The sequence below is a fragment of the Eretmochelys imbricata genome, chromosome 1, assembly GCF_965152235.1.
Source record: "Eretmochelys imbricata isolate rEreImb1 chromosome 1, rEreImb1.hap1, whole genome shotgun sequence".
Lineage (NCBI taxonomy): Eukaryota > Metazoa > Chordata > Testudines > Cheloniidae > Eretmochelys > Eretmochelys imbricata.
In genome coordinates, this window is record NC_135572.1 from 314,291,913 (window position 1) to 314,316,009 (window position 24,097).

Sequence of the window (24,097 nt, forward strand, 5' to 3'; positions counted from 1 at the left end):
ACCAACTACGGATTTACTACTATATGAAGTTAATAGACTTGTATACCTTGGTTTTAATCTTGTCTATTTCCTTTTGCAAATGTAGTTTGTCCTCTTCCAGGTCATTGCGATAACGTGTTGTAACTTCAAGTGAAGCTTCTGACATTGATTGCTTTTTAAGAGCATCAGCAAGTTCTTGTTGCAGTTGTCTTACTGTACCCTAATGAAATATTTTCAAGTTAGTATTAATAAAGCTTACAAAAATTAGAATGAAGAGTCCAGATTAGGATCTAAAATATATTTTTTGATTTGTCAGGTTATATATGTCAACTAATACATTCAGAAGGGCATAAAATGGTAAACAATCATGACTGCCAGTGATGCGCCTAAATAGCTGCAGGCTCCCTCCCACCTGACCACTGTTAATCAAAGCCAGTTGGACAGCTGGTGCCAATGAATGAGGATTGCTATTTCTAGAGAGGTTAAATGTTTTAGACTGTTTAGGATGTGTGTTATCTTCTGCTCACGGTCATTAAAAAGAAAGGGTCTTGGTCATTCCAGTGATGTAGGAAAGGCCTTTTAAAGAGAGTTTTCATTGTTAAGTCTGGTTTTGTTTTATTTTTTTAAGATATACCAGAATACAGATTTAACCATTTAGGCATAAAAGCCACAATTTGATTGAGTGTATAGTTGGGACATTTAGCATTTAAGAATTTAGTCATTAGCTAGGCCTTCAACATCTTAACATATCTGACCTTCTCAGAGTTTCTGGAATCATAATACATAAAGGTAAATGCAATTTCAGAGTATCAATAATTTCCCAGCAACACTAAACTTAAGGCAGAGATCTACCGAAGAATGAGATCTACCGAAGAATTGCTGACATTCAGGGTTTATTTCCAAAAAGAAAAGAGACAGGAGAAAATGTCTGAAAGAACACTGCCAACTTAAAAATCATAACTCTGTCTGAAAATTTTGTTTCTGATCTTCTTACAAGTAGCACATAAAAAGACAACAACAGAAAGAGATTACAGGAAAAAAATAGTTCCCTCCAAGCTTGTTTGTTTACTTTGGGTGTAGTTCAACCCATTGCGGTTGGCTAGCACATGGCCTCTGCATCACTCAAATTTCAATTCTGAGGGCTTAAATGAGAGCTCAGAGGTACATAGACTTGTGCTGGCCCCTACACATAGGTGATTTTCACTCTTGTGCGTTTGCAAGCACTTTAGCTATAGTTCATTTTAGCTGTTTTCCTGTTCAGTCACTCACTCCCTTTCCATTTTTTTGTGTGGTCTCTCATACAGCATCAGAGGAGCAAAAACATGCTTAAATCTCACTGAAAAGCCTAAGTAGGGGAAGCTTGGAGCTATTGTAGTACCTGAAACTAACTCATTTTTGAAGGTGGTGACTAGATTTCAAATTGCCAGCATATCCTCTTCTCCACTCATCTGTCTCTTACCAATTGTCCACCCTTCCGAATTGATTCTTCAATTGATTTCCACCTATGCCCAAATCTAATTTACTCTCTCTTATGTTCAGCCTCCCTTTCTTAATCTGTTGCTTTTCTTAGTTTTCTCCAGTATTCTTCTTTGTCCTTGTCAAGGCTGATTCCCCACTCTGGCACTTCGAGTACAGAAAGTGGGGGCCCACAAGGACTCTAAAAATTAATACTTGCCACTCTAGGCTTGTATTAAACTCCCAAGGTTACAGCTTTTCTCTGACCTTGGATAGGTAGTTGCTGCTACCACCCAAGTGCAGAACCCCTTTGAGATCCCAGGAAGGCACATTTGGGAATTTCTTCCTGTGGGGTACCCTCAAGCCCTTACACCCCACCCCCTTCTGGGGAAGAGCTGAGAAAGAAAAACAACATGTGCATAAACCTCTTAGGACACAAAAATCCAATTCTGTTCTTAAAAAAGGTAAATTTTATTAATAAAAAAAGAAAAGAAAATACATCTTGGAACTTAGGCTTTTGCTAGATTTAAAACAAACAAACAACTACAAGGATTAAGTATCAAGAATAGGTTTCCTGAGGTCTAGCTTAAAGGTCAGAAGCAAAACAAAAGCATCTGGGGCTAGCACAGAGGAGTCCACAAGCCATAAAGAAATAAAGAGATAAACCTAATCGCGTCTTCCTAGAAATTTCCTGATCTACTTACATATTTGGGGTTTTAGATGAGTAGTTTCTAGGTATGATATTGATGATTTTTCATACCTGGCCCAAGCTTCTCACAGCATAACTGACTCTCCCCAAGAACAACAGACAAACAGACAAAAAGGGAGTCTTGTTTCAATTTTAAAAAGTTCTAGCCTTCCCACATTGGCTCTTTTGGCCAGGTGCCCACTCACTTCCTTTTACCTATGCATAGCAGTGAGACTTTTTAACCCTTTAGAAGTAGAGCACTTAGAGAACAGCTACTAAGAGCAATTTTATAGCTACTGGCTGGCTGGGTGTCCATAAAATGGAGCTATCCCTTCATTTATCACAGTCCTATTGCCTCACTTATTTCCTACTTCCTCTCTTCTAATCTTTTGCCTCTGTGGCTTTCCTTTGTTCCATGGCACTCCAGTCTAATGCCACCTGGAATTTCTTGAACTGTTTGGAAAGTTTTACTTTCCATTCCATGATGCACAAATACTACTAGGTAAAAACTGAAAGGAGATCACACTTGTAGACAAAGTAGTTTATCCTTGAATAGTCTGAATTCGGAAGTTATTGCTCAAATCTTCCGAGCAGAATACATAGGTGAGGAAAAGCAGAGATGGATTTATTTGCCGCAAGCTATTACTATTCCGAGTACGAAACAGATAAGTGCATTCCCCTGTAAGTAAATTACACAATTATTTTTTCCAACTGGTGTATTTCAAAATTTTACAAGGATAAATTTTAAACTTTGTTATGGGACCTTCAGTGAATAAATGATAAAACTCAAATCACTGTTTGAAGTTTTTATACTTACCTCTCTTTCTACTTTCTCTGTTTCATATTTAAAGACTTGCTCCCTTAAATTATTACATTTTGTGATTAGTTCCTTATTTCTCTCTTCCATCATATGAATTTGCTTTTCAGTATCAGCTCTAAGTTTACTGAATATATCACTAAATCTGTCTTGGACATCACTCACTACTTTTTCTTTGATGATCCCCTTGTTTTGCATATCTTCCAATTGCTGCCGGAGTAAGACGTTTTCACTTTGAAGCTGTGCCAATCGTTCTTGCATAGATTCCTGTTTTACAATATATTTGCTCATTTGATCCTTCTCAGTTTGTCGAGCATAATCAAGTTCCTTTGCCTGACATTGTGCATAACTTAGATCTCTTTGAGTACTTTCTAAAAGCAAAGTTTTTTCTCTAAATGTGTGTGTTACATGATGAAGTTCATTTTCTAGACTGTTAGCTTTAGTTTCGACTTTACTAAGCTGTTGAGATAAGATATTATTGGTGTCTCGCAGATTGGACAGGTCGTGATTGAGCTTGTCTTGCAAACGAAGCCATTCATCACGCTCTCTTTGTAGTGTTCGCTCAACATCAGTTTTTGATTTCCGACAGCATTCAAGTTCTTGAACAGCAGAGTTCAAACGGGAACGGAATGATTCCGTCTCTGTCTCCAGTCTATCTTTATTTTCTTTTGCATGCTCTATTTTGGAAGTTAACATTGCAGATTCTGTCTTTAATACATTCAGCTGTCCATTGTACTGAAAAACTGTTTGTGTCAAAGCCTCCTCATTTAGTTTTAGCTCCTTCCTAAGATCTTCATTTTTTTCTTTCAAGACCTCATTTTCTTCTAAATATTTGGTTTCTTCCTCCTGGTGCCGAATTCTTATTTGATCAAGCTCTAGTCTTAGTATAGCAATTTCATCTTGCAGTTTCTGATTTTTGTGTAACAGATCCTTTTCTCTCAGATTATCAGGTACCTGAGTAATTGAGAACATATAAACATAGAGGTGAGAGGGGAGAAGGAAGGGAGAAGAGTTACATTTAAAAAAACTGATAACAAACATGCATTTTGATGTTTTCTAATAATCAAGCTTGACTTACTTAAAATAGCTTTATAAACTACAATCTAATTGGCTGAAAAGGCTCTGAACACGTTATCTTTTAGTGAATGAACTCACTGGAACTATAAGATACTATTCAGTAACCAAATCAGTAAGCCACATTTAAGTTTCTTTTTTACATCAACAATAATATAAACAAAGCCTTTAAATATTTTAAATCTAAATCCTTTCAAATACATTACCATACATGTACACTTTAGTACAGGCACCACACTACAGGCCCTACACTAAAGAAGGATGTGGAAATATTGGAAAGAATCCAGTGGAGGGCAACAAAAATGATTAGGGGACTGGAACACATGATTTATGAAGAGAGACTGAGGGAACTGGGATTGTTTAGTCTGCGGAAGAGAAGAATGAAGTGGGATTTGATAGCTGCTTTCAACTATCTGAAAGGGGGTTCCAAAGATAATGGATCTACACTGTTCTCAGTGGTAGCAGATGACAGAATGAGGAGTAATGGTCTCAAGTTGCGGTGGGGGAGGTTTATGTTGGATATCAGGAAAAACTTTTTCACTAGGAGGGTGGTGAAGCACTGGAATGCATTACCTAGGGAGGTGGTGGAATCTCCTTCCTTTGAACTTTTTAAGGTCAGGCTTGACAAAGCTCTGGCTGGGATGATTTAGTTAGGGATTGGTCCTGCTTTGAGTAGGGGGCTGGACTAGATGACCTCCTGAGGTCCCTTCCAACTCTGATATTCTATGATATGGGGGTGTTTTTATATTCCTTTAAAAATATTGTTTAGGCTTGTTATCCCATTTGCAGAATCAGCAACAGAACCTAGCTCTCCTGATTCATTGTGTTTTAACTTCCCTATTTATTATCTCCTTCTCTGACTTCTATTTGAATATATATCCTACATATTTTAACTTTATGTATTATCTTGGCATTAAAGTGTGGTTTTTTTCCCCACGTATCCTTCGTTTTCTTTCCCTCTCTCTTTTTTCCCATATTGCTGAAGCTTAGGTATGTAGTCTTCCAATCATCCAAACAGCATAATGTACTCAGATAATAATCAAATAGGAGATGCATATGTAATCTCTTTTGCTCTGGAGACGGATAATTCATCCACTGTACCAAGAATTTTGGGTAGTGTGGTGAGGAAGAAGTACGACCAAAAGTTGGAGTGTTCCTGTCAAACAGCTTCTCACTGTGTCAGCTTCAGGCATGTTAAATGTAATCACATTACTTTGAAGATGAAGTTACACTCTCAAAAGTGACTGTAAAAATGGGGTTCTTGGAGTCCACGTTTGTCTCAAATTTGCTCAATTTACAAATAAACAGCTATTTTTAATAGATGTGTTCTTTCTGCTTTGTCCATCACTGCTAGTAGTAAGGAACTCAAATGGGAACTTTGTTATCTAGTATATCATAGTATTTGAGCCAGAAAAGGATCCAGATCAATCTCCTGCGGCTTCACTGGCTCTGCACTGCTCGCAGGAGTTAAAAGTAATTAAAAAAACAACAGAAAACATTTGAGAATATTGTCAGAAAAATAAGCAGATGACTGAAGTTGAGAAAAGTGCCATTTTTACTTTACAAATTTTCTAAGAGTATTTGGTGGATACTGCCATCCACAACATACCAATTTTAAATCTGGAAGTGAAACAAAGATAGGAATGTTTACAAAACTATATTATTTTCATATATTGTAAATATTCTGGCAAAGGGTGGCATGTTAAGTAATGCAATTACAAAACATCCTTTGTTTACACTTAATAATGAACACTGTGTAATTTTTCCTTGAACTGGACAGAACACTGCTTACTTCTGAACTTTTAGCTGCAGTTATTTTAGTTTCTTCTTCTATTTCTTTCTGTCTCCAAAGATGGTTGTTCAAAATACCCTCTTGTAGAGCTCTGGCACTCTGTTCTTGAGAGAGCTGTCTCTGGGTTTCATTACGTTCTTCTTCAACCTAACACAAACACATTTTACATATTTTAATATTAGAAAAATATACTAGATATAGTAATCATTGTCCTTTTCATCATGGCTTCTTCACCCATACATGAAGAGGTTCTGCACATTTGCCTAAAGAACACCTTTTTAAGATATGTCTGCTTCCTTAGGATGTATATAGGATGGAAGCCATTTTATTCTGACCCATATTAGTTCCACATACATTTGCACGAAATCTGTAGAAGTTGAAACTGTTCAGACTAATCTAGTATTTATTCTTACTGAAAGCAAGTCTAATCTAAATGGTAGTTGGTACCAATGAAAACAATTTGGATCTTGTATGTGTAAAAATAGGATGTGTTCTACAAGTGTGGTAGAAGGACCATGCTATTCTTAACATAATAAGTTTCTCTAGAGAAGACAAGGCCTAAAAGTCACAATGAGGAATTGCTATCATGTTTTGAGGATAAATTTGTATGCAGGCTGAACTTAAGAATGTTCAATGATAAAGCAGCCTTAATGTTAAATACATTTCAACAATGAAGGTTATAAGTAGGTCAAGGTTAGTGAAAAGATCCATGAGATCACGTGCAGACAGCTGAATGGTACACACTCCATAAACATGACTATTTAAATAGCTTAATCATCGGATTTGAGATACCCAATCCTTTACGATAGAAATCATGATCCTTCTTTTATAGTCAGTGCCTCACTGAGTATCAACTACCTACATAAGCCCAATAAAAACTATCTGTTAGAAATAGAGACCATGAATTCATAGCTTTACGATGTTTTGCTTTTTTTAAAAAAAAGCAGTCAACATTAAGTGAAGACTGACACTAAAATGCAAGTCAGAAACACACAAAAATTCTGTGTGTGTTTTCTGAAAATACGAGAAAAAAAATAAATCAAATGATCTTTTCAACTTAAAGTGATATTCTCAATATTCTTTGTCACAGACTTCTTAAGCTGAACTAATTGGACAATTTTAGACTATTTCTGAAGCTGTACCAAAAAAACAGTCCTCTCTGATGAGCAGGTTACTTTTCATGGAAAACTAATTTGGTACTGAAAATGTACGGAATCTTCAATTAAACAATTTGATCACCTAGTATCACCTAATATCCAATATGGGTAAATGAATTTTCCAGTGTTTGGTATTGAATAAATAATCATTTTGCAAGAATGGACACCCTGCTTCCATTTTAAAAGTTTAAATAACTAGAGCCCTGCAGAGATACAAAATTTGAGTCCACATCCATCCATGATCCGCAGACATGGTCTGCGGATATAAAGCAGATATCTGGAGATTTGCGGGGCTCTATAAATAACACACACAGTTCTCACAGCTAGGATGTTACCAAGGGACACAAAGTTCTTACCATTTTTCGAACCATATTCACAAGGCCTTGTATTTCCTGAGGTGTTTTCCTCTTGAACCCCGGGTCTAATGTAGTTGAAGGAAAATTAATCCCTTTAAGAGCGTTCTCTCTCACCGGAGGAATAGAAAATGATAGAAGAGGGGAAGGAAATCTGCTTTCAAGTCTGCTGGGAACATGTGCTCTACACAAAGGAGTAGAGGTAACAGAGCCTCTAAGAGGAGGACTAGAGAAAGAAGAGATGGGCTCCTGATGAGGCTGAATAACTTTCTTCATTCTACTAATTCTAGATCTGCCAGACCATTTGCTACAATCCACACAGACAGAAGTCAAAAGAAAATTTCCTAGCACGCTACACTCTGAAAATATCCACTTTCGAGCAACACAATTGCAGTCTGCACAAATGTTTCTTAAATCCACATTTTTTTCAGCTTGTTAAAGATCTTCTATTCCAAATTCCCGAACAAAATACTAAGCTGGAGATAACAGGATTCCAGGAAAAATTTATAAAAGAAAATACAAGGCCCGGGGAACTTGGCAGAGTGTCCTGGAGTGAGACAAAAACCTTCCTTAATTTCTTGATGTTTGTTCACTGACAGTATGAGAGGGATGAAAAATAGGCAGGTATTTTATCTATTCTTAAAATTGAACTCAGACAGGCAAATATGGCAAATTTAAAATAAAATCAGTAAACTAACAATGTTCCTCTACTTAATTTTACCAATTTGTAATCAATTTATTATGGAAAAATAAAAATAACGATACATCCATATCTGCATCCATCTCTCTTGCTGTGTTCATCTGACATCACAAAACACTAGAGCTTTGCTTTCATGGCTAATTATGATGTCACTAAAATTTTCTCCACACCTGCCTATCTTTATTACTCAATTTCTTGTTTGTTCTCAATCATAAGGTTACAAAGGAACAAGATACACATTTGTCATTCCTCTAAATTCAATGAAGCAGGGTGAAATGACAAATATTTTTGTCAAGAACCTAAAAGGAACAATTATCAGACATTTATCTTCTTCACTTTAGAGAGTCCATAAGAAGATGAAGAAGTTCTTCGAGTTTACCACCCTGGCATATCCACATTTTTGTACATGGCTTAGTGCCACAAGCTCAATAGCATCTGGAAAGCAGTGACCATTAGGGGTCTGAATAAGCCTCCCCACAGATCAGGATTGTTGTTGTTAGATAACAGAAACTGAGGGTTGCTGGGACTACAATCCCTTTTATGCCTATATTCAACAAACAATATGATCAGTCTGAGAAAAATAAAAAACAACATGGGGTATATCTGTAGAAGCAGCATATTCTGAGATTGCATATGCTACTGAGTGCTGGAATCTCCAGAGCCAGCTCTTGAAAGAGAATTATAGTTTCATGAGCATGTATGTAGAGAATTATATACTGCCCTTGTATGTTGACAATTTTTTAAAACCCATTTTTAAAAACATATTAGAACAACACATCTGAATTAAAACAAATTGGAAAAAAATTTACAAGAAAATTGTGTTGAATTACATATTTTAAGATTTAATAAATAATAACCTGTTTCAAGTGATTTCTCAATGTTCTCAACTCCATTTCTAGACTCCTTTGGGTTAGCTCAAGCTGTTGTTTCTCCTCCATCTCTTTACAGTACTGATCTTCTTTCTTTCTAAGAAGTTCTCTGTTTTTGTCATACAGCATTTCTATACTCAATCTCTTTTCTTCTTCTTGTTTCAAAGTAAACCTGGTATTTAACACAACATTATTTTAAAACCAAACCCCTGGAACATGCTTGCACCCATTATGATTTTCAACTGTTGATATTTCAGCCCACTTAAAAAATTGGTAAAGAGAAATTTTCCACAGTATGTAGCCTGAAGACCAAACAAACAGAAGAAGCACATTTTTAAAATCCCTACCAACTTCAATTCTTATCGTGTGGCTCTGAAACGGACTTTTAAAGCAAATTGTAACCTCATTCAGAGGTGCCAGCTCTACAAAAGTTTTGATGAAGATACATAACACACAAACTCACTAAAACAACACAATATTTGGTTATAAAGTTATAAAAGGCAAAGTTGTAAAACACATTTCCTTACATAATGAACACAATGCCTTACTTAAAATTAAATACATACTTTGATTATCTTCAATGCCATAAGGGCCAAATCCTATATCTTATCCCAAACCATGGAAGTGGGAAAGGAAGGGCTTCTCCCTGCCCCCTTCCAAAAAGGTACTATCCAAAATGTTGAGTCATTCTACAGTAATATGGAACAAAGCATATTAAAACAGAGCAATTAACATAGAAATAAAACATATGGCCAGATTCTCAAGCTAGTGTAAATCAGTGGTGCTATGACAATTTACTATAGTTGAAGATATGGGCCAATGAATCTAAATAAGGTAAAACTTGGCAGCTACTTTAAACTAAATATCTTTACTCTGAACCTGTAATATTCACTAGTAATTCCAAATAATAAGTATAGGTAATACTACCAGTAAAGTAAGTGTCTAAGGCAAAACTGGCAAGATTTTAAACATGACTTTTGTACAAATAAACTGACTGAACACCTTGTAGTAATTAAGCAGAATGTTTTCTCCTCTGCAAGGGTTTTTTTCCATAATGGAGTGTACTTAAAGAATGAAGCCAATAATCTAAAATAAGTTTAGAAAAGTCTTGCTAGTTAATCAGCATAAGCTTCAAGCTTAATGTGATAAAAATGACAAACATTTTTTTAAATGCATGAAACTGAACCTTAAGGTATAACATCGATTTAATTTTTAGGTTAACAGAGAATGAAGGCCTTAAGGAGAGTTTAGCAATTTTATTTTTTTCTTTTCTGATAATTGAATCCAATTATCTATAAGTGTAGAGACAGTGAACAATGAAAAACACAATGCATGGTATGTTTCCTTGTTCCCATGACATGAATAATAAAGCATTTGAGTATTGGGTGACCTTTTAGATATTTTAACCAATATCACAGATCATATAGACAACAAGGAAAATCTGATTGTATACGAGGAAATGGCTGGTTTAAAATCCTGCTAAACATTTTCCAAGTATTTGTAACTACTAATATACGAGTGATTCATATTTCAGAGTCTGAACTCCAAACTTTACGAATAGTAAGGAAGACAAAGTGTCCCATTATGAAAAACACTGACATGTAACATATGAATCTGAACTTCAAAGATAAAGGGTTCAATGCCATACTTACTGTAACTCTGCAAGATTACAGCTGCTCATGAGTGCAGAGCTGATATTCATTTAGTTGTAATTTTATTTAAAAAAAACAACATTCAAATATTTGTTATGAAAATAAACAGCGTGTAAGGATTTGGTAAATAGAAAAGAAAAACAAAAGTATGCCAAATTTGGGATCAAACTGAAGTGTCCTTTTAAATACTAATACTTATTTGTTACACAAAAATCAACTTCTAAAAACAGTCTATTAATGTAAATAGTAACAAAACAAAATTACTACCCCCCCCCAAAAAAACAAAAACAAAAACAAAAAACACCATACTATTGAGATGTATAGTCAAGAGATACTGCTCAGGTGGAAGCCCAAAGTTTGATCTTCCTTAACGGTGGGGTCCATCTAAAAAAGGAGTATCTGCCCTCTGTCTCAAAACTTGCTTGTTTCCATCAGCCTTTCAGCACTGAACCCAACCCTGGCCTTCATTCTAGACATTACCCACAGTTCTTAATACCATATATTAAACTAAAAAGTTGCAAAGATCACTAACATTAACATTAAGAACAACTCATGAGCTTTCGTCATTATAAATGAAGGTTACTTTCTTGTAACCGGAGTTCTTTGAGATGGCTCTGCACATTCCCACTTAAGGTATTGAGCCACCTAGAGGTGCTTAATGGTAGAACCTTTGCCAAATGGCATCTGTTAGAGTGCTCATGTGCCCCTCAGCATCTCCAAATGGTCTGAGAGTGAGGCTATATAAGGTGCACAGAGTCCTCTATCAACTCAGTTCCTTTCACCACCGACACAGAGAAAAGAACAAAACAACTGTGAGAAAGAGGGTGAGAAGTGTAAATATATAGATTTCAGAGTAGCAGCCGTGTTACTCTGTATTCACAAAAAGAAAAGGAGTACTTGTGGCACCTTAGAGACTAACAAATTTATTTGAGCATAAGCTTTCGTGAGCTACAGCTCACCTCATCAGATGCCTCCGATGAAGTGAGCTGTAGCTCACGAAAGCTTTTGCTCAAATAAATTTGAATATATAGAGCCATTTTGAAGCACTCTGGTTACAAGTAACCAACCTTCATTTCTTCTTTGAGTGGCTGTGGATATTCCAATTTATGAATAATTTGTTAAGCAGTGCTGAAAATAACATGAAGCCGGGAAACGTAGTCCTAATTGAATAGAGAATGAAGCACTGTTCTATTAAATCTAGCATCATTCCCTGAAGCCAAATATAGAGCATAATGTTTTGTAAAGTGTGCATAGAACTCCAGGTTGCAGTCCTGCAAATCTCAGCAAAAGGGAATTATTTAAGATAAGCAAAAACCACTGCCACAGATCTACTGGAATGAGATCACAGGTACAGGAGTTTTTGCTAACGTGTAACATTCAACAATACATTGGTTAGTCCATCTAGAAATAGTCTGGTGAGACACAGTATGACCCATGTGATTTTTACCACAAGGGATGAACAATCTAAATGGTTTTTGAAAACTTTTAGTTCTATCTAAATAATATTCAAGAACTCTTCTTGCATCTAACGTATTTAAAACAGATTTCCCCTTATTTGTACGCAGTCTTGGAAGAAATAGCAGCACAGTAATTGTCTGATTGGTGTGAAATTCAGAAAACTACTTTTAGCAAAAACCTAGGATCACGTCTAAGAAACACTTTGTCTTTATGAAAAGACATAAATGGTAAATCAGCCATCAAGGCATTTAATTCACTTACCCTTCTGGCTGACATTATGGAAATAATGAATGCCATCTTTAGAGACAGATGATACAAAAACCACTCAGCCAAGGGTTCAGAGTGTAGATAAAACCAAATTAAGATCCCAAGGAGGGACAGGATACCTCAAAGTGGGATACATTTTAGATAATCCCTTCTTAACTTTTTAACCATATTATGCACAAACAGTGATCTCAAATGGTAAGCTGAGATAGCTGCCAACTGAACTTTTAAATATAACCCCTTAGTCTTTAAGTACATTAAATATTCTGAAATACAAGGAACAGAAGCTGAAACAAGGGAATCAGATTTTCACCACATGAAATAGCAGCCTTCAACAGCCAATCATCCCAATATGGGTAAACAAAAATACCTTGCTTTCTCAAATGAGCCTAGAGACACTTTGTACATATACTCTTGGTGTTGTGGACAGGTCAAATGGGACCACCTTGTACTGAAAATGCTGTCCCGCTGCCATGAAACAGATACTTTCTATGACTGTGTCTGATAGAAATATGGAAGTATGCATCTTTTAAATCTAGACTTGCAAACCAATCCATAGTTGAAAGTGAAGGGATTATGGAGGCCAGAGTTAACATACAGAAGAACCAAACCTCACAAATATATTTCGTCAGGTTTACTGAAAAGACCATCCCATTCGAAGGGGAGATCTTCCATCTTAATTCCAGTATCCAGAACCAGAGAAGAGGACGAAAGCCTGGAGAGAGTACTTTGACACATTCTGATCTTCCATTAGGATTGCATTTGCCAATCTCCTTTTGTCATCTGACAAACCCTTCACAAACAATGCCATCTTTTCCAGCAGGTGGAATTAATAGCTGGTCATAACTGCTTGATAATTTGCCATCCTACTACCAAGAGAGGAAGAGAACAACACCTTTCTCCGTAGAGACTCTATCATTAGGAGTGGAATATGCTTGTCCAGACCTCAACCTGCTACTAACAGCAGCCACCACCAGTGATTTAGGTATAGGATGTGTGTTAAAATATGAAAATCTTTCTAAGGGTATCTGACATAATTTGTCTGCCTTCTTGTAAACAGGCTGGCAAGAGGCAGGAATGGAGCAAATAGTCTTAGCTAGCTGCAGCAGACAATGAAGAACTGGCAATGACATGACACTTTTGGAGATAGGCACAAAAATGTTGAACACTGGATGGAATGTTTCCTCCACAGCTACTGAAGGTAACGTCAAAGTGGATGCCATGCGATCCACCAGGCCATGAACTGCAGAGTCCTCAGAAAGGGAAGTGGCGCAAGCCATTCCCACTAACTCATTTGGTGATAAATCAGGATCATAGTCTGTGTCAGCATGCTCATGTTCAAAAAGAGGAGCTATTTCCTCATCTTCTTCAGACAGAATTTCAGGTACCACTGTCTGTGATGCAGACAGATCCGGTGGAACCAGATCTGAGGATTTCTCCACCACCAAATTCTTTACAAAGGAAACATCATCTCTCCATTCATAAAGAAGACAACTGAAAAATTTCTGCAGCCTCACCCAATAAGGCCCTGGAGCCCAGGACTGTCGTTTCTCCAGCAACTGGGTTCCAAGAATATACTTGTAAGAGGAGGAGCCAGGAAGAAACAAGTCTCTTTATTCTTCCTCTATCCTCCTGTAAACACAGATTTGGCCTCAGATACAGAACGGAGTGCACCAGAGACAGCAACAGACCTGGAGGATGGAGAGAAAACTGTTGTGGAGATTCTGTAAGAATCTTAGGAGGAGGAGGTATAGGTGAATCAGGAGAAAGACCAACAATCTCCTTTGTTCTTCCCTTTTTTTTTTTTAAGTGAAGACAATGCAGACCTTGGAATCGACGAAGCCTGTCTCTTCTTGAAGACACTCACATCTAGATCTGAGGAACACTTGGAAGTTGAATGGTATACATCAGCCACAAAAGTAAAAGTCTTCTTTGGATCCGAAGATGGACTTGGAACCAGAGCAGATGTCAAAGCCAGAGCTGAAGATCTGAGCAGCACAGGATCCAGTGAAACACTCAGGTCTACTCCATTGGTCCTTGAAGCTGAAGCTAGAACTGGCCTGGGTTTCAGAGCCGTAGCCATAGAGGCCCTGTCAGAATCAGATGGATCCGATAAAAATGACACAAGAGATCTGTCACTGCTAACTGTGCTTGTCTTCACCCTTGCTTTCTTCCTTACAACTGACACAGCCGGAACAGAGTTCCTGGAGCCCTTAAGGTTCTTCAGTTTGCTGGAGGAAGTCATGGAAGCCAAGACTGGCCTCTTAGACCTTGGATCCAACAAGATTTTGCAACTGGATGGTTTGGCCTCAGGAGGCTCCTTAAGGAGAAGCAGTTGTAATCTGTTGTGCCTCTCATCGTGCACTCTGGGCATGAAGTTCAGCAGATGGAACACCCAGAAGGAAAAAAGTTGTCTCACAAGCATTTCAGGCACCGAATGTGGTCATCTGACGCTGGGAAGACAGCTGGGCTTGAAACCCAGCTTCTTTCTCTTCGGTTCCACCACAATCCAGAACTGAAATATTAACTAACTATACTTCTATATGGAGGGGTGGGGGGGACACAACAGGGGATTGGATGGGTGGGGCTCGGCGGGGGGCTCTAGTTCTGGATGCAGGGGGTGAGCCTTGGTAGGACAGGGATTCAAGTGCAGGGAGGGTGGCTCGATGGGGCGGGGGGCTCAGTGGAATAGGTTCTCTGTGTGTGTGAGTCTGAATGCAAAGGGATTGTGCAGACATGGGAGCAGCTCCCCATACAGTGACCCCTTCTCCTTGTGACCGAGGAGTAATGTGGTCAGGAAGTGCGGGAGGGATGTGGCCTTTCCTGGGGTGGGTCTGATTTGGCCCCAGCTGCTCCAGAGGAAGAGAAAGTTCCAGTCCCCCCGCCCCCAGCAGCTGAGCCAGGTGCAGAATTCCAATTCTCCCAAGAGTAATTCACTCTGTCACTCACCTGGGCTGTACACTGTGAAAGCAGCTGAGCCACCTGGTTCTCCTGGATCACTGCTTTCCTGACCTCCCCTTACACAGATCATGAAGGCGAAACTTACCTGCTAGCAGAGAACACGTGGCTGAACTCCCTCAACATTCCTCTGTGCCCCCTTAAGGGGATGAGGGAGAGGGGGGACAAGCAGCAATGCCAGGCGCTCTATGCCTGCTGGTCAATTTCCCCACGTGGGCTGTGCAGTGAGTCAACAGGAGCTGCTCCCTTATATCCCTGCCCTCCCCTTATACAACCTACATGGGCAAACTGACTGGCAAACACAGAGTGCCTTGTGTTGCCGCTCACCCCCTGCCCCCCAATGTTCTTTCGCGGGGAGGAAGCAGGGCTAAGGAAGAAATCTGTATGCTCCCCCCATGCATCCCCTCTGCGACATATTCAGTTGGGGGGGGGGGCAATGCTTCCCCCTCCCACAAAATCCCTGCTTATGGTTATCACTAAACAATTATCAAGACACTAAGAACTGGAGAAAACCCAGGCCTGAACAGACTGGAGTGATTCATTTTTGTCTGCCACAGCAATTGGAAGGAACTGAGGTGGTAGGGGGCACCTGTGCCCCCTTATAAAGCCTCACCCTCAGAATGTTTGGAAACACTGAGGGGAAGACTAGGAGATGGTGTGCAAGGACTCTAACAGGCACTGCTTTGAGAAAGTTCTGCCATTAGGCTCCACTAGGCAGTGCAATACCCATAAGTGGAAATAGCAGAGCTACTCAAAGAACCCTCATTTTTCCATACTCTCTCCATCTCCTTTTTGTTTGCCATCATTCTTTGGGGCACGGATTTGTCACATTATTTGTCTGTAAAGCACTGTGTGTACTCATGATCCTATGTAAAAAATGTCTAGAAAGTCCTAATTTTGTAAATAAGCAACTTGTTTCTGAAGATTGGAAAAACAACAGCCTGGAACAGATCTTACTTAGAGACTCTACCAACAGCATATCACCACACAGTCTCTTTCATATAAGGTGTACACTGGATTGTTTATGGTTAGTGTGACAGAGGTTACAAGGGTAGTTCTCACCATGGCAGCCAAGAAGGGGGAAACTGTATGGAGCGAGATTTACCTGAGCAAGAGATAGCAAAAGGCAGCAAAAGGGCAGCTGTGCTCTATTCCTTACTTTATCCCCAAGTAAATCACTCCCTCCCTTTCCATGTTACAACAATTAGCTGAAAAAAAGATTGCATGAAAAATATCTGGCAGGTAGACTTTCCAGGCAAAACTACTATCGAACAGTAAGCTTTTGACCAAACTATTTTGAGCTTGATGCTGTAAAGTGCTGAGAACTAGCCCAATCCAGCAAAGTACTTAAGAATGTACTTAACACTGAAAAGCATGTTAATCGTCCAATTGACTTTAATTCCAGCATCCCTTTTGTTATTTGCATTCAGACAAAGTAACCTGGTAAAATGCTTATTAGAATTTAAGATTCCGTACTTGAGACTGCTGACATCGCTTTCCCATTCCACTTTTTGGTGATCCAGCATGGATTTCAATTCTCTGGTCTCTTCCAATACTGCTTGTAGCTCTTTCTTTTCATTCTCCAGTTTTCTTACTTTTCCCAAAAGCTGTGTATAGCGGCCCTTTTCACGTTCTATTAATCGTTCATATCCATGAAGTAAGTTCTGAATTTTCAAGAGACTAATAGAATCTGCTTTGTGAAGAAAATCAACAATGTAAAGATATGTCCAGATTTCAATTTGCAAAAAAACCAAAAGCACTTCAGATTGCTTTAATTTTCTATACTGTATCTGGAAACAAATGTAAATGTATCTTTCAGTACTATTCAAAATCCAATATAACAAACATAACAAATGCTTGCATAGTACTTGCTTGCAGATTTCTTTTGCATCTCTGTCGAAGAAGAAATATTTTCTAAAAATACTTCTGTTCACTGTATAATTTATGTAAAATATATAAACTATCATTTACATTAGAAGTGCAATGTTAAAATTTTATTTTTATTTTTATTTCATTATGCTAAGTACAAACCAGATTATACACACACATATTCTGTGTGCGTGTGTGAACATAAAACATTTTATACCTCCAGTGATTGTGAATGCATGTCCAATTCAGTAACTTCTATATACTACAAAATGCATGCTTCTACAGTGAGGAGGCAATTTTCAAAGGCATAAAGAGGAATTGGGCACCTAACTGTCTTTTATGCCTTTGAGAATCTCCGCTTGCAATACCCGATAAAGAAATTTTGTGGCACGTTAAGTGGTCATCGCTTGTTCTAAGTAAAGATACTGTAAAGATTATACAGTAAAGCTACATCACTTCTGTGCAAAATGGAGACAGATATTAAGTTTGATCTCTACTTCCCCTGACAAAGGTATTACAGAGGCCACATACCTAGCTCTGGGGGTGGGATAAAGGAGCCCTTTGCAGCTGCAATACCGGATACCATAGTCTCTTTAAATGCCAGTGCTAATAGATTCTGTAGTGTCTGGCTGCTGCTTGTGGAAGCTAGACAAATAATGGGGGGAGGGGAAAGGGGGAAGGAAAATATCTAGCTAAAGCTCAGCAAATCTACAGAGAATGGGGAGGAGATTCTGTGGCATCTCTATAGCTTTGTCTCCACTGCAATTAAAACCCTGCGACTGGCCCATGGCAGCTGATTCAGGCTTGCGGAACGTGGGGTAACAGGCAGTTTAATTGCAGTGTAGACATTCAGGCTTGGGTCAGAGCCCAGACTTTAGGGGCCTGAAAGGTAGGAGGGTCACAGAGCCTCAGGGCTGCAGCCTGAGCCTGAATGTCTAAACTGCAATTAAGCATCTCCTTGAGTCCTGAGTCAACTGGCATGGGCCAGTTGCAGGTTTTTAATTGCAGTGCAGACATACTCTAAGAGGCTATCTCCCTTAATACCTTTGCTGGGGATTTTCCTCCCCCTGTTGTGTGGCTGGCTCTGGGGCTTTTAGAGACCTTTTAGGAGGTGGAACAGGCCCTTTTACCCAGTCTATGAGGGTTATCCTGGCTTACTACCCTGAATCAGTGCTTCAGACAGCCAGAGCTCCCAGGGAATATATCCTTCTTTATGGTCAAAGGAGACAATAAGTTTGGGAACAAATAGCTAGAAATACCAAGGATTTAAAAATAAATATGTACTTTAATTTACAATGAGAATTCCAAGACACACAGGTGAAAAGCATTAATGTTGTCCAGAAATTGAAATCATTTGTCTTCTGTTGCTATGGAAACATAACTCTTTTACCTTTGCCATCCATACTAAGCTGCTCTATCAGCAACACAGCATCTCTGTAGGTTGAAGCAGACAACTCAAAGTCCTCTGTAGCAGTGTCAGAAGACTGAGTTAATTCATCAAAATCATCTGCAACATCCATCTGTTTGCCAATCTACAAACAAGACATAATTTCATGAGTAAAAAATAATGCAAATTACCGTACGTTATAACAAAAGCAGGGTTATTATTAATTTACTCAACTATTTCCCACACATTGTGGTCTCAAACATAATAGACTATTAACTCTTCAGAGAAGGGACAGTGATTTACATATCTGGTGAAACACCATCCCATTTATGAGTGCATAAAGTGCTATATAAATGCTTAACATTTAAAGCAATATTTCTGTTTAGTAAGCTATTTTACAGTACCTTGTTCCTTTCATCTACTGTTCTGGCTCCAGGTCTAGAAGACAAAAATAAAATTTTGATATTGGAAAACTGATGTTAAGATAGAAGTAAAATTATATGTTTGTTCTGAAAATACTGATTTATTTATTTAGTAAATGTGAATTCTTTTACGGTCAATCCTGCATGAGATGTGGACAAGGGCTCAGAGTATACAGCTGAGTTACCATCAGAGCTGCTTAACACAGTGCTTTGTTACTCACAGTCCAACAAGATGAATAAGCTGAGAGCAGTGGGTGGACTGGCAAGAACACTGCCCAGAATAAGTCATGAGGTATTAAGCAGCTGGCTGAAAAAGTAATACTATTTTCTTACAACTAGGCCTGCACATGGACGCTTGCTCACATTGCTCAGAACCATGTACACTTCACTACACTCACTCACATCACTGCAGTAGATGGCTCTCTGTGTAGATGCTGAACAAACATTATGCTCAAAACTGGGGGTTTTGGCTCTCTCTCTTCTTTCAGCATTAAGAACAAAGCCTCTTCTGGTCCAAAATAATTTTAGACCACTTATTTTTGGATTCCCCAGTTCTCTACCTACAATGTTTAATTTTAGTTATAGCTGTTGAGAACCTAGAAAAGCAATCTAAATGAGTCTTGCAAATATATTCCATAATGCAGAAACTTAATCCTTTTAGTGTGCCATAAAATGTAAATATGGTCTCAACAGGAAACAACAGGAACATTTTTTCAATGAACTTTGGATGTCGCAGAGCATTACACACAAAAATGGTTTGATTTTCTAAAAAGAATAAAAATTACAGTTTCTGACATGACTTTTTTTAAGCAGTGATAAACTTAATTTTTAAATACTCAGAAACATACCTGAACTGAGTCACCATGTGATCTTAATGATATAACTGTTCTTCCCCTCCTCATCCTATTCTTTCCTTCACTGATTTTGTTATTTCCATATTTTAGATTAGAGGTTCTCTAACTGTGGTCCCTGGATAACTGCTAGCCTAAAGTATGTGCTGGTGGTCTGTCACATGCTGCTAGCTCCTCCTTATTTCTAAAAATATATAGACAGCTAAAAATAGATTCTACTTCCCTAAATATATTTTTCTTCATAAGCAATTACGCAGAGTGAGCAGTCATGGGGTAAGAGGGATGGTCCTCTCATGGATCAGTAAGATAGGAAACAAAGGGTAGGAATAAATGGTCAGTTTTCACAATGGAGAGAGGAAATTAGCAGGGTCCCCCAAGGATCTGTATTGGGACCTGTTCTGTTCAACATATTCATAAATGATATGGAAAAAAAGTAAACAGTGAGGTGGCTCTGGGGCTTTTAGAGACCTTTTAGGAGGTGGAATAGGCCCTTTTACCCAGTCTATGAAGGTTATCCTGGCTGGTTATCCAAAGTTTTCAGATGATACTAAATTAATCAAGATAGTTAAGTCCAAAGCTGATTGTGAAGAGTTACAAAGGGATCTCACAAAATTGGGTGACTGGGCAAGAAATGACAAATGAAATTCAATGTTGATAAATGCAAAATAATGAAACCTAATCCCAACTATGCGTACAAAATGATGGGGTCTAAATTAGTTGCTACCACTCAAGAATGAGATTTCGGAGTCATAGCGGCTAGTTCTCTGAAAACATCTGCTCAAAGTGCAGCAGCAGTTTAAAAAAAGCTAACCATGTTGGGAATCATTAGGAAAGGGATAGATAAGACAGAATATATCACAAAGTCACTACATAAATCCATGGCACACCTACACCTTGAACACTGCATGTGATTCTGGTTGCGCCATCTCAAAAGAGATATATTAGAAATGGGAAAAGTAGAGAAACAGGCAACAAAAACGATTAGGGAGATGGAACAGCTTCTGTATGAGGAGAGATTAAGAAGACTGGGACTGTTCAGCTTGGAAAAAAGAAGACAGAGAGGGATATTATAGAGGTATATAAAAACATGAACGGTGTGGAGAAAGTGAAAGTGTATTTACCCCTTCACATAACACACGAACCAGGATTAATTCACCCAATGAATTAATAGAAAGCAGGTTTAAAACAAACAAAAGGAAGTATTTCCTTACACAACACAGTCAAACTGTGGAATTCATTGACAGGGGATATTGTGAAGGACAAAAGTATACACAGGTTCAAAAAAGAATTAGATAAGTTCATGGAAGATATATCTATTAATGGCTATTAGCCAAGATAGTCAGGGACGCAACCCCATGCTCTGGGAGTCCCTATACTTCTGACTGTCAGAAGCTGGGACTTTATGACAGGGGAGGGATCACTCATTAATGGCCCTGTTCTATTCATTCCACCTGAAACATCTGGCACTGGCCACTGTCAGAAGACAGGATACTGTGCTAAGATGGACCATTGGTCTCACGCAGTAAGGCCATTTATTTGTTGCAATTATCAGTGTGTCAGGCATCTGTACAAAGGAAGAGATGCTCTAAACATCTGTAAATAGGATAGCAGACAGTCCCTGAGGATTTTCTGTATTAAAATATATTCCAAGCTATGAAAAACACTGAGAACTGTTATTTTAGATTACAAACTCTTTGGGTAGAGAGACATTAGAATTTGTTTTGCGAAGTCCCTCGCAAAACAAATTCTAAGCTCTGCTGGTACTACAGTAGACACTCATTAGTAGCAACATATCAGTGCCCTTTTGCTATCATGGAATCATAGGACTGCAAGATACCTTGAGAGGTCATCTAGTCCAGTCCCCTGAACCCATAACAGGTGTTGATCTAACCTGCTCTTAAAAATCTCTAATGATGGAGATTCTATAACCTCCCTGGGCAATTTATTTCAGTGCTTAACCACCCTGACAGTTAGGAAGTTTTTCCTAATGTCCAACCTAAACCGCCCTTGCTGCAATTTAAGCCCATTGCTTCTTATCCTATCTTCAGAGGTTAAAGAGAATAATTTTTCTCCCTCCTGCTTGTAATAACCTTTTACGTACTTGAAAACTGTTATATCCCCTCTCAGTCTTCTCTTCTCCAGACTAAACAAACCCAATTTTTTCAATCTTCCCTCATAGGTCATGATTTCTAGACCTTTAATCATTTTTGTTGCTCTTCTCTGGACCTTCTCCAATTTGTCCACATCTTTCCTGAAATGTGGCACCCAGAACTGGACACAATACCCCTAATCAGCGCAGAGTATAGAGGAAGAATTACTTCTTGTGTCTGTCTTACAACATTCCTGCTAATAAATCCCAGAATGATAACTGCTTTTTTTGGAACAGTGCTACACTGTTGATTCATATTTAGCTTGTGATCCACTCTGATCCCCAGATCCCTTTCTGCAGTACTCCTTCCTAGGCAGTCATTTCCCATTTTATTTGTGTGCAACAGATTGTTCCTTCCCTATTTACTTCAGGCCATTTCTCCAGTTTGTCCAGATCCTTTTGAATTTTAATCCTATCCTCCAAAGCACTTGCAACTCCTCCTATCTTGTTATCATCTGCAAACTTTATAAGTGTACTGTCTATGCCATTATCTAAATCATTGATGAAGATATTGAACAGAACCAGACCCAGAACTGCTCCCTGTGGGACCCCATTTGATATGCCTTTCCAGCTGGACTGTGAACCACTGATAACTACTCTCTGGGAATGGTTTTCCAACCAGTTATGCTCCCACCTTACAGTAGCTCCATTTAGGTTGTAGTCCCCTAGTTTGTTTATGAGACGGTTACACGAGACAGTATCAAAAGCCTTACTAAAGTCACGATATACCACACCTACTGCTTCCCCCAAGCCACAATGCTTGTTATCCTGTCAAAGAAAGCCCTTAGGTTGGTCTGACATGATTTCAAATCCATGCTGACTGTTACTTATCACCTTATTATCTTCTAGGTGTTTGCAAATTGATTGGTTAATTATTTGCTCCATTATCTTTCTGGGTACTGAAGTTAAGCTGATTTGTCTGTAATTCCCTGGATTGTCCTTATTTCCCTTTCCCTATGCTGCTCTTAAGTGGCGGTTGCTGTTATGGGGAGTGTCTGACCAAAGGCATATGAAGAGTTAAGAGGGTTTTGGAAGGGATGTGGCAGCCACATTGTGAGGGGGAAGTTAGGGTGTGTGTATGTGTGTGTATGACCTCAAGTTTGGGGGGAACTGGGCAGCGGAACCCTGTGTTTGGCAGGGGAACCCCCAGTTGGCAAAATGGCTGAGCAAGCCTGGCTGCCAGGGCCAGGCTGAGGATGCTCCCACTGGCAGGTTCATGCTCCACCCTGGACAGGTCAGTGCCCTGACCCCTCACTGCAAAACAGCATACCCACACCCCACTGCCAGCAATCGAGATACCCACACCCCACTGCCAGCTCAGTGCACGGGGGGTCTCCACTGCAAAATAGCGGCCTCCCCATCCCCACCAAGCCAGACGCTGAGGAAGGGAGAAAGCCCTCTAGCTGTGCCTCTGATGCTCTGTCAACCCCAGCTCCCTGCCCCCCAAAATCCCTTTCTTCCAGATCTTCCCCCAAAACTCTCCCCCACACATGCTCTCTACACAGGTTCTGTCAGGCAGGGCAAGTGGACAGGGATGTGTGCTCTGGAGCTTCGCTGAAGGGCCAGGGTTGCAAGGGGAGTGCAAGTATGCAGTTTGGGGAGGCAGTGCCCCTACATGCCCCCTCAATCTCCACCACTGGATATGATATCACAATGTCACAAATATTGATCTTATGCGATGGCTATGTTGCTGTTACCGAGTGGACACAGTTGGGGAAGTGTTTCTCATAGCGGCAGTTGCTCTTATAAGGTGTTGCTACAAACAAGTGTCTATAGTATTACTCACAGCTGAAGAATAACTTCGTCACCGAATAAAATTACAAGAGCAACAAAAATAAGCTAAGAATGACTTCGACACTATGCTGTTAATTTTATGTCATGACAATGTGTTGCAATGGGTAATATCACAATGAAATAATGGAAATCAGTGATCTTCTCATGTGGGGCTCTGCAAGGAGGCAAAAATATTTGTGAGATACTGTCACTTATCTATGTAAGCACCAATCTGTTTCCCCTTCTCACCAGTTAGATAGCAAAGTTGAGAGCAAAGGAAGAACAGGAGAGCAGCACCACCCTACCCCAGCAGGGAAATGGATAAGATGTAAAAAAAAAAACAAAAACAACCTATCACAAACAAATGCTAGCGAGTAACTTTTCCTTTTCGTAAGTCTTTCTTCTGCCCTCGTCTAATATGCATTCAGGA

General features: G+C 39.0%; 1 protein-coding gene across 1 annotated transcript in view; it reads right to left on the reverse strand.

Annotated features, from left to right (window-relative positions):
- ANKRD26 (ankyrin repeat domain 26) overlaps window positions 1-24,097 on the reverse strand; it is a 195,138-nt gene that overhangs the window by 75,642 nt on the left and 95,399 nt on the right. Inside the window, exons 23-29 of the mRNA XM_077834346.1 lie at window positions 18,877-18,910; window positions 18,476-18,617; window positions 16,693-16,906; window positions 8,873-9,056; window positions 5,806-5,952; window positions 2,940-3,893; window positions 47-199 (exon numbers count right to left, since the gene is read on the reverse strand). Of these exons, the coding sequence (XP_077690472.1) occupies window positions 47-199; window positions 2,940-3,893; window positions 5,806-5,952; window positions 8,873-9,056; window positions 16,693-16,906; window positions 18,476-18,617; window positions 18,877-18,910 (1,828 nt within the window). The remainder of the gene's footprint in view (window positions 1-46; window positions 200-2,939; window positions 3,894-5,805; window positions 5,953-8,872; window positions 9,057-16,692; window positions 16,907-18,475; window positions 18,618-18,876; window positions 18,911-24,097) is intronic.